Below are 16,586 nucleotides of genomic sequence, written 5' to 3'. Positions count from 1 at the left end.
CTCAGGCCTTAGTCAACCAAAGATGTCCTGTGGCTGCTGGCATGACTCTGTTGTTGCTTAGGCAGCGAATGCTCAGGGCGATGGCGAAGTAGCCCAGGTGGATCTACTGACAGAGTGGTGTGAGCAACAGTGAGTAGGGGCTGGAGGGTACATCCAGCATCTTTCATCCAGCATCTCAGTGGTGGTCCTCAAGATCCTCCTCCTTCTCAAGGCAGAGAAGGCCAAGGAAGACCCAATTGGTTCCCAAAACCCTGTCTGTAATGTCCTCCCCCTTCTGAAGTGGGCGGCCTACAGATGTAACTTCAATAGCAGGGAATTTGGATATAAACTTGAAAAGGGAAAATTTACAGGGCTATGGCTAAAAGAACAGGGGAGTGGGGACTAATTGGATTGCTCTTTCAAAGAGCCGACACAGGTCCGCTGGGCCGAATGACCTCCTTCTGTGCTGTGTGATTCTATATGCTAATAGTGCCTGCAGCCCACCATGAATAGATAATGAAGGTGTGCTAAGGAAAATGGGGCTGGTTCTCAGGAGTATAACACCGGTAGGTCAAAGAACGGCTGTAGTCCACTTTAGGCAGAAAAGCCACTAATGAGGGAAATGCAAGCCACGATCCCACTCTAATGTTAATCCCAGTGATATTCCAAACTTGGAGATTTTCTATAATTTTTTTTGCAGCAGATTATATTGTAGCGGTACCACCAAGTGTCCCTTACTTACTGTACATAATTCTCTTTAACGATGTTTATATAGAGTTTGCATGTATGGGGCGTTGCCCCTTTAAGAGCGCGGGCAAACGCGATGACGTCACGTCGCAAACCACGTGACTGCCCAAACGCGGGTAAACGCGATGACGTCACGTCGCCATCCACGTGACTGCCCAAGAGCACGGGCAAACGCGATGACGTCACGCCGCAGATATCGTGACCACCCAAGCGCGGGAAAACGCGATGACGTCACGGCGTAAACGCGATGATGTCACGACGCAAACGACCGGACTGCCTAGTCAGTCCTCGTGGCATCCCCGTTGGGGATAGACCTGCTCCATGGCTCTCCTGCATCGATCTTTGTTGTTTTCTGGAATTCATCTAAACCTACATTAAAGACCTGTTTGATTGTTCTCCTGAGTTCGACCTCCGTTATTAGTTAGGAATACGACAATTCCTACATTGGTGACCCCTTTTTTCGTGAGCGTTTTTCACAAAAGCAGTGCAGCCGGACCCTGATTTTTGTGAACGTTTTTTCACAAAAGAAGCACGCCATGGAAGCAAAAGCCGTTTCGCTGAAGCTACCGCAGTTCTGGGAGCAACAACTGCCCTCGTGCTTTATTCTGGTAGAAGCCCCGTTCGCCCTGTGCAACATCGATGCAGCGCAGACCATGTACCTGTATACGGTCTCCGTACTCGACCGCTCTACCGCCTCTCGGATCGTCCGCCTTCTCAACAACCCCCAACGGAACAGCAAGTATGAATCCCTCAAAGCGCGGGTACTGCAGGTTTTCGGGCCCACAAGATCGGAGCGCGCCCCCGCGGAGATGCCATGAGGGCTCACCCCTCGCAACCCACGAGGGCTCACCCCTCGCAACCCACGAGGGCTCACCCCTCGCAAACTACAAGGACTCACCCCTCGCAACCTACGAGGACTCACCCCTCGCAGCCTACGAGGACTCACGCCTCGCAACACACGAGGATTCACCCCTCGCAAACCACGGGGACTCACCCCTCACAAACCACGGGGATTCATCCCTTGCAAACCTCGAGGAACCATCCCCCGCAGACGCCGCCCCAGCTCGTCAGCCTGCTGGATTGTGTTTTCTGCCGCGCGCAGTTCGGCGCGAAATCGAAGCGTTGCTGCCCTCCCGGCAGTTTCCCCCAAGAACGAAACAACAACCGACACTGCAACCACTGAGGTACGGGTCTACGGGCATCCAGCGGCCGCGAACGGCCACGCGGGACAATTGCTGTCCACCCCTGATCACAGATCAACGCAGCAACTGGTCACTCTCTTTGGTGTTACCGCTGTAACACTACGTCGCGCACCGTCTCCTGTGCGTTCCCGACTTCTGAAGAGTGTGCTCGCCTGCTCGGCGAGTTTCCCGATCTGACAAGACCCACGTTCAACACCTCCAGGATCGCCCATTTCGGCGTTCCCCGCAGATCATCGACAGAGCCATGGACCTTGACCGCGCGCCAGACAGCACCGCCTTTTGGCCACACATCGTCGTTACGGCACACCAGGTGCGACCACCCGCCAGACCGCCAACCGGCCAGATGTTTCGCACCGGTGCCCACTTCGCGCCACGGGCCGCAGAGGTCACACGTTTCCGCGGTCCTTCACAAGGCTGAATATGTTTTATTCGCCCTGACGCATATACGGATCTGCTTAAAACCAACACCTTTAGACCTCGCCTGCCACGTCGAGACAGCACAACCGCCGAGACCACCAGCCACCCATCGTCATTACGGCAGACCAAGTGCTACTGCCCGCCAGACCGCCAGCCGCCCAGTAGCCTCCGCCTCGATACTACAGGAGTCATTCGGACAGGCTCGTCAGACCATCTCACCATTTGACTTTGTCCGTTAAAGCGAATTCTGGGGGGGCGCATGTAGCGGTACCAGCGAGTGTCCCTTACTTACTGTACATAATTCTCTTTAACGATGTTTATATAGAGTTTGCATGTACGGGGCGTTGCCCCTTTAAGAGCGTGGGCAAACGCGATGACGTCACGTCGCAAACCACGTGACTGCCCAAACGCGGGTAAACGCGATGACGTCACGTCGTCAACCACGTGACTGCCCAAGAGCGCGGGTAAACACGATGGCGTCACGTCGCCAACCACGTGACTGCCCAAGAGCGCGGGCAAACGCGATGACGTCACGCTGCAGATCATGTGACCACCCAAGCACGGGAAAACGCTGGCAAACACGATGACGTCACGACGTAAACGCGATGACGTCACGACGCAAATGACCGGACTGCCTAGTCAGTCCTCGTGGCATCCCCATTGGGGAAAGACCTGCTCCATGGCTCTCCTGCATCGATCTTTGTTGTTTTCTGGAATTCATCTAAACCTACATTAAAGACTTGTTTGATTGTTCTCCTGAGTTCGACCTCCGTTATTAGTTAGGAATAGACAATTCCTACAATATCATCTTTATCTTCTCTGAGGTTTGCAGAACACTATATAGCTGCCAGTGAGCCTACAATCCCTGTGTGTCTGCTCCCCCTCCCCTCAGTATCTGCCCACCCACCTCAGCATCTCCCCTCCCCTCAGTCTCTCCTCTCCCCTCCGTCCATCTCCTCAGTCCCCTCCCCTCAGTCCCTCAATCCCCTCCCTGTCCCTCAATCCCCTTCCCTCAGTCCCTCCCTCCCCTTCCCTTAGTCCTCCCCCTTCCCTCAATCCCTCAAACCCCTCCCGAGTCCCTCACTCTCCCCAGTCCCTACCTCCTCCCCTCAGTCCCTCCCCTCCCCCTCTCTCCCCTCAGTCCCTCCCCCTCTCCTCACTCCCTCCCCTTCCCCTCACTCCCTCCCCCTTTCCCCTCAGTCCCTCCCCCTCTCCCCTCAGTCCCTCCCCCTCTCCCCTCAGTCCCTCCCCTCTCAGTCCCTCCCTCCCTTCAGTCCCTCCGTCCTTCTCCCCTCAGTCCCTCCCCCTCCTCAGTCCCGCCCCCTCTCCCCTCCCCTCAGTCCCTCCCTCTCTCCCCTCCCCTCAGTCCCTCCCCCTTTCCCCTCAGTCCCTCCCTCCCTCAGTTCCTCCCCCTTCCCCTCAGTCCCTCCCTCCTCCCCTCAGTCCCTCCCCCTCTCAGTCCCTCCCCCTCTCCCCTCAGTCCCTCCCCTCTCAGTCCCTCCGTCCTTCTCCCCTCAGTCCCTCCCCCTCCTCAGTCCCGCCCCTCTCCCCTCCCCTCAGTCCCGCCCCCTCTCCCCTCCCCTCAGTCCCGCCCCCTCTCCCCTCCCCTCAGTCCCTCCCTCTCTCCCCTCCCCTCAGTCCCTCCCCCTTTCCCCTCAGTCCCTCAGTTCCTCCCCCTTCCCCTCAGTCCCTCCCTCCTCCCCTCAGTCCCTCCCCCTCTCAGTCCCTCCCCCTCTCCCCTCAGTCCCTTCCCCTCAGTCCCTCCCTCCCTTCAGTCACTCCCTCTCCCCTCACTCCCTTGTCCTCTCCCCCTCTCCCCTCAGTCCCTCCCTCCCTTCAGCCTTCTCCCCTCAGTCCCTCCCCCTCTCAGTCCCTCCCCCTCTCCCCTCAGTCCCTCCCCCTTGCCGGCCGCGGTTGCTGGGCCTGTATCCAGGCGCTGCGGTGCGAGTGCGGCGGTCTCTCTCTCTGGCTGATGGCGGAGGAACGAGCGGCGCGATCCCGGGCTGGAGTGGCGGCTCATGGCGGGGGCCCGAGCCCGGGGGCTCCCTCTCCGGGCCTGGAGCTATCGGTTCCCGCCGGCACCAAGAACAGAAGCAGAGCCAGAGCGGCAGGTGCGTGTGGAGGAGGCCGGGCAGCGAGGCCCGGGCCCGGCCGGGTCACTGGGTCCTCCGGCAGATTCGCACCTTTCACCACCTCAGGACGTCCCAACGCGCTTTACAGCCCATGAAGTACTTTTTGAAGTGCAGCCACTGTTGTAGCTCACTTGGTGCAAACAAATAAACTGTCACTTAACTTAAAACATTAAAGGAAACTTTAATAAATTAAATTAAAATTTGGTTGCTGGGGGTGGTGATTATGCACTCCAGTCCCTCAGGTGCCCACCGGTCGCGGAAGGCCTCGAGCGTACCGGCGGACACTGCGTGCTCCGTCTCCATGGCCACCCGGGCGCGAACTTGGCCGTGGCCACGGAAGAGAGAGAGAGAGAGGCAGGCAGTCGGGCCGAACGACCCCCCTCGACCACCCGCTGCCTGGACCACTTGATAGCCACTTTGACGGTCACTGTTGTAGTGTTGTGGGAAACACGGCAGCCAATGCGTGCACAGCAAGCTCCCACAAACAGCAATGTGATAATGACCAGATAATCTGATGTTGATTTGAGGGATAAATACTGCCCTAGGACACTGCTCCCCTGCTCTTTGAAATAGTGCCCAAGGGATCTTTTACGTCCATCTGAGAGGGCGGACAGGGCCTCGGTTTAACACCTCGTCCCAAAGACGGCACCTCCGACAGTGCAGCACTCCCTCAGCACTGCACTGGAGTGTCAGCCTAGCTTTTTGTGCTCAAATCTCTAGATTGGGACTTCAATCCACAACCTTCTGACTTGGAGGCGAGAGTGCAACCCACTGAGCCACGGCTGACACGGACAGGGCATACTTTGTGAATTGTTACAACCCTGGCTCGATATACCGAGTGGGAGAAAGGCTGAGCCGCCTGTACCAGGGAGATTTTTGGGGTCATTTAAACTCCTGGAGGTCTGGTCATTTAGAATATAAAAGAAAGACTTGCATTTATATAGTGCCCTTCACGACCTCAGGATACAGCCAATTAAGTATCTTTTGAAGTGTAGTCATTGTTGTAATGTAGGAAAAGCAGCAGCCAATTTGTACACAGCAATCTCCCACAAACAGCAATGAGGTAATGACCTGATAATTTCTGTTCCCTAGCCACCGACTCTATCCCTTTCCATGGCAACTGAGGCTGCACCAGACTGTTTGCAACCTTGGTGTCGCACTTGATCCCGAGATGAGCTTCCGACCACATCTGCTCCTTCACCAAGACTACCTACTTCCACCTTCGTAACAGCACCCATCTTCATCCCTGCTTCAGTTCATCTGCTGCTGAAACCCTCACCCATGACTTTGTTACCTCTAGACTTGACTACTCCAACGTGCTGCTGGCTGGCCTCCTATCTTCCACCCTCCATGAACTCATCCAAAACTCTGCTGCCCGTATCTTAACTCGCACCAAGTCCCGTTCACCCATCACCACTGTGCTTCCGGTTAAGCAATGCCTCTTTTAAAATTCTCATCCTTGTTTTCAAATCTCTCCATCACCTCGCCCCTTCCCTTTCTCTGTAATCTCTTCCAGCTCTGCGATATCTGCGCTCCTCCAATTCTGGCCTCTTGTGCATTCCTGATTTTAATCACTTCATCATTGGCAGCCGTGCCTTCAGCTGCCAAGGCTCTAAGCTCTGGAACTCCGTCTCTGAACCTCTCCGCTCCTCTCTCCTCCTTTAAGACCCTGCCCTTTGACCAAGCTTTTGGTCACCTATCCTAATATCTCCTTATGTGGCTCAGTGTCAAATTTTGTTTGATAACACTCCTGTGAAGAACCTTGGGACGTTTTACGATGTTAAAGACGCTATATAAATACAAGATGTTGTTGTAATCTGTTTGTGATGTTGAGGGATAAATGTTGGCCAGGACACCGGGGAGAACTGCCCTGCTCCTCTTTGAATAGTGCCTTACGTCCACCTGAAAAGGCAGACAGGGTCCTTGGTTTAACGTCTCATCCGAAAGACGGCATCGCCGGCAGTGCAGCACTCCCTCAGTACTGAATAAGACACCTTCACATTAAAAGAAAGAACTTGCATTTACCTAGCGCTTTATTACATCTCTCAAAGTTCCCAAAGTGCTTGACGGGATTACTCTGAATTATCTGACTGTTGTCGGTGTTTCCAGCTGAGCCAAACATCACCAGGTCAGATTGTAAACCAGAATCCAAAGCACTCAGTGCTTTACCAGATCTACTTTCCCACATTATATTTGCTGTATGATCTACATCGAGTGTGTAGCACAGCAACAGGCCATTCGGCCCAACTGCTCCATGCTGATGTTTATGCTCCGCACGAGCCTCCTCGCACCTTACTTCATCTCGCACTATCAGCACAGCCTTCTATTCCCTTCTCCCTTATGTACTCCTTGTAGCAAGTTGCACATTCACACCACTCTCTCAGTAAGAAGTTTCTCCAGAATTCTTTATTGGTGACTATCTTATATTTATGGCCCTAGTCCTGGTCTCCCCCACAAGTGAAAACATCTTCTCTACGTCTACCCTATCAAACGCTTTAATTACTTTAAAGACCTCTATCAGGTCCCCTCTCAGTCTTCTCTTTTCTAGAGAAAAGAGCCCCAGTCTGTTCAGCCTTTCCTGATAAGTATGTCCTCTCAGTTCTGGTATCATCCTTGTGATTCTTTTTTGCACCTTGTCCAATGCCTCTATATCTATTTTATATAATACGGAGACCAGAACTGTGCACAGTGCTCCAAGTGTGGTCTAATCAAGGTTCTATACAAGTTTAACGTAACATCGCTGCTTTTCAGTTCTGTCCCTCTAGAAATCAACCCCAGATTTGCTTTTTTATGACCTTATTAAACCATCTCCGCTGCCCCCACCCTTCCAAACTGTCAGCTTGGCTCAATTGTTGATACACTGACTTCTGAATCAGAAGGCTGTTGGTTCGAGTCCTACTCCAGGACTCGAGCACATCATCTCCCAGCACTGAGGGAATGCTACATTGCCAGAGGTGGATGAGATATTAAACCGAGGCCCTGTCTGCCTGTTCAGATGAGGGTAAAAGATCCCATGGCAATATCTGAAGAAGCAGAGAGGAGTTCTCTCAGTTTTCTCGCTCAACGGGTGGGGGGAAGAAAGGGCCTTTTATCACATTTGCTGTTTGTGGGATCTTGCTGTGTGAAAATTGGCTACATAATAAATGACAATAATTCATTGGCTGTGAAGTCCTTTAGGGGAGGTTTTGTTTTTATATGTCAGTGTCAGCTTGGCTCAGTTAGTAGCACTCTCGCCTCTGAGTCAGAAGGTCATGGGTTCAAGTGCCACTCCAGAGACTTGAGCACAAAATCTCGGCTGACACTCCAGTGCAGTACTGAGGGAGTGCTGCACTGTCGAAGGGGCAGTACTGAGGGAGTGCCGCACTGTCGAAGGGGCAGTACTGAGGGAGTGCCGCACTGTCGGAGGGGCAGTACTGAGGGAGTGCCGCACTGTCGGAGGGGCAGTACTGAGGGAGTGCCGCACTGTCGGAGGGGCAGTACTGAGGGAGTGCCGCACTGTCGGAGGGGCAGTACTGAGGGAGTGCCGCACTGTCGGAGGGGCAGTACTGAGGGAGTGCCGCACTGTCGGAGGGGCAGTACTGAGGGAGTGCCGCACTGTCGGAGGGGCAGTACTGAGGGAGTGCCGCACTGTCGGAGGGGCAGTACTGAGGGAGTGCCGCACTGTCGGAGGGGCAGTACTGAGGGAGTGCCGCACTGTCGGAGGGGCAGTACTGAGGGAGTGCCGCACTGTCGGAGGGGCAGTACTGAGGGAGTGCCGCACTGTCGGAGGGGCAGTACTGAGGGAGTGCCGCACTGTCGGAGGGGCAGTACTGAGGGAGTGCCGCACTGTCGGAGGGGCAGTACTGAGGGAGTGCCGCACTGTCGGAGGGGCAGTACTGAGGGAGTGCCGCACTGTCGGAGGGGCAGTACTGAGGGAGTGCCGCACTGTCGGAGGGGCAGTACTGAGGGAGTGCCGCACTGTCGGAGGGGCAGTACTGAGGGAGTGCCGCACTGTCGGAGGGGCAGTACTGAGGGAGTGCCGCACTGTCGGAGGGGCAGTACTGAGGGAGTGCCGCACTGTCGGAGGGGCAGTACTGAGGGAGTGCCGCACTGTCGGAGGGGCAGTACTGAGGGAGTGCCGCACTGTCGGAGGGGCAGTACTGAGGGAGTGCCGCACTGTCGGAGGGGCAGTACTGAGGGAGTGCCGCACTGTCGGAGGGGCAGTACTGAGGGAGTGCCGCACTGTCGGAGGGGCAGTACTGAGGGAGTGCCGCACTGTCGGAGGGGCAGTACTGAGGGAGTGCCGCACTGTCGGAGGGACAGTACTGAGGGAGTGCCGCACTGTCGGAGGGGCTGTACTGAGGGAGTGCCGCACTGTCGGAGGGGCAGTACTGAGGGAGTGCTGCGCTGTCGGAGGTGCCGTCTTTCGGATGAGATGTTAAACCGAGGCCCCGTCTGCTCGCTAAGGTAAAAGATCCCACGACACTATTTCAAAGAATAGCAGGGGAGATATTTATCTAAAACAGATTATCTGGTCATTATCACATTGCTGTTTGTGGGAGCTTGCTGTGCACAAATTGGCTGCCGAGTTTCCTACATTACAACAGTGAGTACACTTCAAAAGTACTTAATTGGCTGTAAAGAGCTTTGGGACGTCCTGAGATGGTGAAAGGTGCTATAGAAATGCAAGTCCGTCTTTTCTTTTTATGTCACTGCTGTAGTTAAACAATTGAGAAAAATATTTTAAAATATGGTAATTTTCATTGTGCCTGCAGTGATGAGTACAGCACCCTCATAGAATTTGACCCACCTCACCTGTGCTGGCTCTCTGAAAGAGCTGTCCACTTAGTCCCATTTCCCTGCCTTTCCCAATACCTTTAAAAATCTCGGACATTTTTTCCTGGATGATCCAGAGCCACCAAAAAAACTGCGCTTTCTCTAACTTTCAAAAAAAACTTTGAAAAACAAATGATTTTAAAAGCACACTGTTTTATTTATAATACTTTATAATGGAGGTTCTGCAGAATCTTAGTGTCTCTTGACAGCTAAGGTGTTAAATTGATGTGTTGGGATAAACAGTGACAGGATTTGTATCGGTGAATGTGCACAGCGAGGAAGGGATAAAAATCGGATGGTTGAAAGTCTGTTGTGTGCAAGAGGTGCAAAAACTGTACTCTCAAAAGGAAATGAAAGCACTGTGTACTGAGGCTGCACACACACACAGGAGTGAACTTGCAGTTGCTTTTAATTCAAATGACCTGATATTTCAAATCTTTTTTTAGCTACTTGCGTTGCTTAATTCAAATTATTGGATAATTCATATTTAAGTTTTAGGGCAATAAAACAGCGGAATTATCAGGAGCAGACTGCGGGGCCTGGGTTTCCCCATTGTCTGAATGGGTTACCTTTCTTGTTAGGATCAGTAAACCTAGGCCCATGTGTCTTATCGCACTTTATTACTGCACCAAGGGAGATGCGGCAGTCTGTTTTCACAGGAGCGCGAGTAGTTCACATTGCTTTGTAGTTGGAGCTCGGCTTGGCTCAGCTGGTAGCGCAGTTACCTCTGAGTCCGACTTCGAACTGATGCCCCGTCTGCCTGTTTCAGTGATTCGGGTGGATGGTGAAGATCCCGTGGCACTAGTCAGAGAAGAGCAGCAAGTTCTGCCGGTGTCCTGGCCCACACCCACTTCTCCCCCCGCCACTCCCCACTCCCCACTCCCCACTCCCCCCCGCCACTCCCTCCCCGCCACTCCCCCCTCCCCCCCCACCCCCCACTCCCCCCCCACCCCCCACTCCCCCCCCACCCCCCACTCCCCCCCCACCCCCCACTCCCCACTCCCCCCCCACCCCCCACTCCCCACTCCCCCCCCACCCCCCACTCCCCACTCCCCCCCACTCCCCACTCCCCCCTTCCCCCCCACTCCCCACTCCGCCCCCCACTCCCCCCTCCCGCTCCCCCTCCCCCCTTCTCCCCCGCCCCTCCCCCCCCACTCCCCCGCCCCTCCCCCCCCACTCCCCCGCCCCTCCCTCCCCACTCCCCCGCCCCTCCCCCCCACTCCCCCCTCCCCCCCCACTCCCTCCCCCCTACTCCCCCCTCCCCCCCACTCCCCACTCCCCCCCCACTCCCCCCTCTCCCCCCCCACTCCCCCCACTCCCACTCCCCCCCCCCCACTCCCCCCTTCCCCTCCAACACAACCAGCACCATCAAAAACAATTACCTGATCATTCATCCACTTTCTGTTTGTTGGACCTTGCTGTGTGCAAATTGACTGCCACCTTTGCCTACATAACTAACCACACTTCCAAATAGTCATCATATGTGAAAGAAAGAAAATCATAAATACTTCCGCCTTTCAGGACCTCAGGATGTCCCAAAGTGCTTTACAGCCAATGAAGTACTTTCTGAAGTGTAGTCACTGTTGTAATGTAGGATTTGCGCACAGCAAGCTCCACAAATCATAATTCAATCAATGACTAGATAATCTGTTTTTTTGGTGATGTTGGCTGAGGGATAAACATTGGCCAGGACACCGGGGAGAACTCCCCCTGCTCCTCTTAGAAATAGTATCATAGGGTCTTTTACATCCACCTGACTCGGTTTAGCGTCTCATCCGCAAGGCGGCACCTCCGACAGTGCAGCACTCCCTCAGTACTGCACTGGGAGTGTCAGCCGAGGTTTTTGTGTGTGAGGCTTGAACCTACAACCTTTTGGCTCGGGCGAGAGTGCTACCCACTGAGCCATGACTGACACCTAAGTGAAGCGCTGTAGGAGATTTCTGAGGGAAATAATAGAGTGCTATATAAATGCATGTCTCTCCGTCACAATGGCGCATGGTTTGTCCATGTGGAGTGGAGCTCGCTGGGCACCGAGTGTTGGTGACGGTGTCATCTTCATGATCGATACAAAGTGCTGAACAATCTGTGAGTGGGGGCACAGCAGGGCTGCTGGCATTGGTGGAGGGAAGAAGGGGTTGACTTGAATCAACATCACTAAAACAGATTATCTGGTCATTATCACATTGCTGTTTGTGGGAGCTTGCTGTGCGCAAATTGGCTGCCGCGTTTCCTACATTACAACAGTGACCATACTTCAAAAAATACTTCACTGGCTGTAAAGCGCTTTGGGACATCCGGTGGTCATGAAAGACGCTGTAGAAATGCAAGTACTTTCTTTCGTTGAAGATAGTTAAGTTAGCCGAGCAGTTTGGCTCAGTTGGTGAGTGCGCCGTTGCGAGTGGAAGCGGGCCAAGCAGGGCAGGAAGGCCTCAGGCTTGATTCGCTGCCTGGCACCGCCGATTGGGCTTGCATGTGGAGAGCGTCCAGTGGATAAGTGGCTGGACACTAAGGGAGTCGAGGGATATGGGGATCGGGCGGGTAAGTGGAGTTGAGGTCGAAGATCAGCCATGATCTTACTGAATGGCGGAGCAGGCTCAAGGGGCCGAATGGCCGACTCCTGCTCCTAATTCTTATGTTCTTATGTTCTTTATCCTGTGGCCAACATGTGACGTTACCTGCGCTGAAGCACCTCGACTGGATGGTCAGGGACCCATGTGTATTTCATTCTGCCATGCAGTATTTTTTTTGGCATCAGGTCATCTTGCAATGAAGTATCACCGATTACCAGGTGTGCTGCATTGGAGCAGCATTTTCCTGTGCGGCGTGGGGGACAGACGGAGTGATATAGCAGTGCTCCCTGCTACACTGTCGGGGAGCAGGGGAGAGAAGCTGTGCTGTGATACAAGGCTGATTTATAAAGATCGTATAAAAATGCAGGGGTCTCGGAGTAGGTGGCTTGCCTGCTCTCTGCGTCGGGCGGGGGGGGGGGGGGGGGGTGGTGTGGGCAGTGGAAGATGTGAATGAGTGTAAAAACAAAAGAAAGAGAAGCACCCATGATGTATGCTAAATAAGGATACGCAGTAAATCCTAATGGCATCTGTTTTGGAATTTGTTGTGCGAATGTTTATGCAGCAGTGCAAGGGTTAAATGTACTGACTGTACGATAGAGCTTTCATTAACATATAACAAAGCTGTTCACTAAACATTTGGAACTGATTCAGGAGGGCTGATGAGGAAAGGTTGATAAACACAGCATTAACTTTTTTTTCCTCTCTTTTGGATTAGGTCCCCATCGTCGGGTAGCTAATCAGATTCCCGAAGAAATCCTAAATGACAAAGAGCTACAGGAGGCTGTACAAGCGCTGCCCAGTAACTACAACTTTGAGATATACAAGACTGTCTGGAGAATAAAACAAGCAGAAGCTAAGAGAGGTATTGGTGTTTCCCCCTGCCCTCCCCCAAACGGTGCTGCCTGTAAACACAGGAAGTGTGAAGGGATGTGCGGTCCTATGTAAACATGTGAACTGTGATAAAAGTTACACAGGCGCAAGTTCGATTCCCAGCCTGTGCTGCGTTGCGTGATCTCATCCAGAGTGGTGATAGGGGCCCTATACCCGGCCTGTGCTCCTGGGTTAGAGGAAGGGTTAAAACTAATCAGGGTTCCCGACCCTGCTCTCGGTCGGGTGACTCCCTGTGGAAGTGCGGATGTACGGATGACGTCTGGATTGGGCTCCCGCCGTCTAATGATCTGCCGATACTCTTCGGCAAGGCTTGCAGGTGAGCAATTGGCACTCGGGCGAGGCACCTGAGGTTGTCATGCAATGTTCCCTCTAATTTTTTTTTTCCGTGCGCTGTCCCTTTAACTGGCTGTGCAGCCCATTCAAATTTTCACACATGCGAGGTTTCTTCCATATAAAAGCTGGTGAGCAGCCTGCGCGGGGCCTCCAGACCGCCGCGCAGCTTAGCGGGAACATTAGTGTCGTGGTTCCTCTGGAACTGGAACCCAGTGAGGCGTCAACACCCCCAAGGGGAGAAAATTGGCAAGAAAGAAAACTACAGGGCCGGGTGCTGTGGGGCAGGCTCTTGCCTCTCCTCCGTGCTGTGCCACTCAATGGTAGAATGGGAACGTGAGCTGTCCAGTCAATTGTCTCTCTCATATAAAAAGAGAAAATGCTGGAAATACTCAGCAGGTCAGGCAGCATCTGTGGAGAGAGAGAAACAGAGTTAACGTTTCAGGTCAATGACCTGTCGTCAGAACTGGAAAAAGTTAGAGATGTGACAGATTTTTTAGCAAGTATAGAGGCAGCGGAAGGAGGGAGGGGAGGAAAGAACAGGGCGGAAGGCAGGAGAGGTTAGAAGACTAAAGGGATGATGGTGCAAGGCAAAAGGAGATGGTAATGGGACAAGTAAAGAAACAAAAGATGAGTCTAAAAGATATAACAACAGAAAATGCTGGAAATACTCAGCAGGCCAGGCAGCATCCATGGAGAGGGAAACAGTGTTAACGTTTCAGGTCTGGGACCCTTCATCAGAACTGGAAAAAGCTGGAGATGTAACAGATTTTAAGCAGGTGCAGAGACGGGGGTGGTGGGGGGGAGGAAGGAATAGAAAGAATATGCTGTGAAAATGTTGCAAATGGGAATGGCAAAATCATACTGCATGAAAAATGGGGGCAGGGATTATTATCTGAAATTGTTGAACTCGATGTTGAGTCCAGAAGGCTGTAAAGTGCCTAATCGAAAGATGAGGTGCTGTTCCTCGAGCTTACGTTGAGCTCCATTGGAACAGTGTACGAGGCCGAGGACGGAGAGGTCTGAGTAGGAGTGGAGCGGAGAATTAAAATGACAGGCGACCGGAAGCTCGGGGTCATGCTTACGGACTGAACAGAGGTATTCTGCAAAGCGGTCACCCAGTCTGCATTTGGTCTCCCCAGTGTAGAGTAGACCGCATTGTGAGCAGCGAATACAGTATACTAAATTGCAAGAAGTACAAGTAAATCGCTGTTTCACCTGGAAGAGGTGTTTGGGGCCCTGGACAGTGGGAAGGGAGGAGGTAAAAGGCATGTGTTGCATCTCCTGCGCTTGCACAGGAAGGTGCCTTGGGAAGGGGAGGGGGTGTTGGGGGTGATTGAGGAGTAGACCAGGGTATTGCGGAGGGAGCGGGCCCTTCGGAATGCTGAAAGGGATGGGGAAGATGTGTTTGGCGGTGGGATCACGCTGGAGGTGGCGGAAATGGCAGCGGATGATCCATTGAATGTGGAGGCTGGTGGGGTGAAAGGTGAGGACAAGGGGACCCTATTGTGGTTCTGGGAGTGAGGGGAAGGGGTGAGAGCAGAAGTGCTGGAAATGGAACGGACACGGTCGAGGAGAATCCTCAGTTGAGGAAAAAGGAAGACATATCGGAAGCACTAGTTTGGAAGGTGGCATCGTCTGAGTAGATGAGATGGAGAAACTGGGAGAATGGAAGAGAGTCCTTACAGGAAGCGGAGTGGGAGAAAGTGTGGTCCAGATAGCTGTGGGAGTCAGTGGGCTTATAGTGGATGATTGTCGATAGTCTATCCCTAGAAATGGAGACAGAGAAGTCGAGGAAGGGGAGGGAAGAGTCGGAGATGGACCATGTGAAGGTGAGGGAAGGGTGGAAATTGGAAGCAAAGTGAATGAAATTTTCTAGTTCCAGTCAAGAGCAGGAAACGGCACCGATACAGTCATCAATGTACTGGAAAAAGAGGTGAGGGAGGGGACCCGAGTAGGACTGGAACAAAGAATGTTCCACATATCCCATGATATTGTCTCTCTCACGTGCTTTTCAATGGCAAGCTAATAGTAGACATGAAATTGACGGGCTGTGTACGGTGCTCTTTATTTACTTTTTGTTCTTATCAAGTCATGGGTTGTTAGTGTTGGCAAACAACAACAACTTGCATTTCTATAGCACCTGTCACAACCTCAGGACATCCCAAAGCGCTTTACAGCCAACTTTTGAAGTGTAGTCACTGTAGTAAGGTAGGGAAACGCAGCAGACTATTTGCGCACAGCAAGGTCCCACAAATGACCAGATACTCTGATTTAGTGAAGTTGGTTGAGGGATAAATATTGGCCAGGACACTCCTGCTTTTCTTCGAATAGTGCTGTGGGATCTTTTACGTCCTTCCGTGGGCAGACACGGTCGCGTTAGAAACACGGCACCTCCGACAAGACAGTACTGCACTGGAGTGTTAGCCAAGTGCTCGAGTCCCCTGAAGTGGCATTTGAACCCACAACCTTCTGACTCAGAGGTGAAAGTGCTACCCACTGAGCCACGGCTGAACGGCAATGCTTTTCTCCTTTCATTACCCAATACCAGTATGGAGCACTGCTGTAGCACAGGCCAAGTGCGGAGTTGAGCACCCCATGCTCCATCCCAGCAATGGTCCTTACTACAAATACAAGGAAAATACTTAGACAAGATTGGGTTTTTTGCTATTGGAACAATGCAAATGAGAAGTGTTTAAAGTTATGAAAGAATGGGACGGGGTAGGTAGAAGCAGACTGTTTCTAGTAGTTGAGGGGTCAAGAGCAAGGGGCCATAGATACTAGATTAAATGTAAGAGACATAGAACAGTGGGCAGAAGAAATTTCTTTACACAATGAGTTGTGGAGATCACTTCCAGGGTTAGTGATTGAGGCAGAAACGATGTCACTGTTCAAAGATTAAATTGGATAGTTGAATGAGGAAAAAGGGATTGATGGGATATGGGACCCGAGTGGGTAATTGTGATTAGATTGATTCCTGGGATGAGAGGGCTGTCCTTCGAGGAGAGATTGAGTAGAATGGGCCTTTATTCTCTGGGGTTTAGAAGAATGAGGGGTGATCTCATTGAAACGTACAAAATTTGAGAGGGTAGATAATGAGAGGCTGCTTCCCCTTGGCTGGATAGTCTAGAACTAGAAGTCAGAGTCTCAGGATAAGGGGTCGGCAATTTAAGATTGAGATGAGGAATTTCTTCACTCAGAGGGTTGTGAATCTTTGGTATTCTCTACCCCAGAGGGCTGTGGATGCTGAGTCGTTGAGTATATTCAAGGCTGAGACCGATAGAATTTTGGACTCTAAGGGAATCAAGGGATGGGGGGATCGGGCAGGAAAGTGGAGTTGAGGTCGATGATCAGCCATGATCTTATTGAATGGCGGAGCAGGCTCGAGGGGCCGTATGGCCTACTCCTGCTCCTATTACTTACGTACTAGAACTATTTGCTCGCTTGGAGGGTGAACGCTGACACGGACTGGTTGGTCCCAGAGAGGGAAGAGGGAGCCTCAG

At 52.7% G+C, this 16,586-nt stretch overlaps 1 protein-coding gene across 4 annotated transcripts in view; it reads left to right on the top strand.

Annotated features, from left to right (window-relative positions):
• The first annotated feature begins 4,099 nt into the window (after window positions 1-4,099).
• dph1 (diphthamide biosynthesis 1) overlaps window positions 4,100-16,586 on the top strand; it is a 583,177-nt gene continuing 570,690 nt past the window's right edge. Inside the window, exons 1-2 of one of the 4 annotated variants that reach the window (XM_085964756.1) lie at window positions 4,100-4,456; window positions 12,578-12,724. In XM_085964756.1, the coding sequence (XP_085820882.1) occupies window positions 4,318-4,456; window positions 12,578-12,724 (286 nt within the window). In that variant the 5' untranslated portion in view covers window positions 4,100-4,317. Of the gene's footprint in view, window positions 4,457-12,577; window positions 12,725-16,586 lie in introns of those variants that run through there. The other 3 variants (XM_085964754.1, XM_085964755.1, XM_085964757.1) reach the window with 3 other exon arrangements.

This window comes from Somniosus microcephalus, chromosome 22 (genome assembly GCF_052327205.1).
Source record: "Somniosus microcephalus isolate GS21.2 chromosome 22, FLI_Smic_1.0, whole genome shotgun sequence".
In the NCBI taxonomy this organism is placed as follows: Eukaryota; Metazoa; Chordata; class Chondrichthyes; order Squaliformes; family Somniosidae; genus Somniosus; species Somniosus microcephalus.
This window is presented reverse-complemented; position numbering and strand designations above follow the sequence as displayed.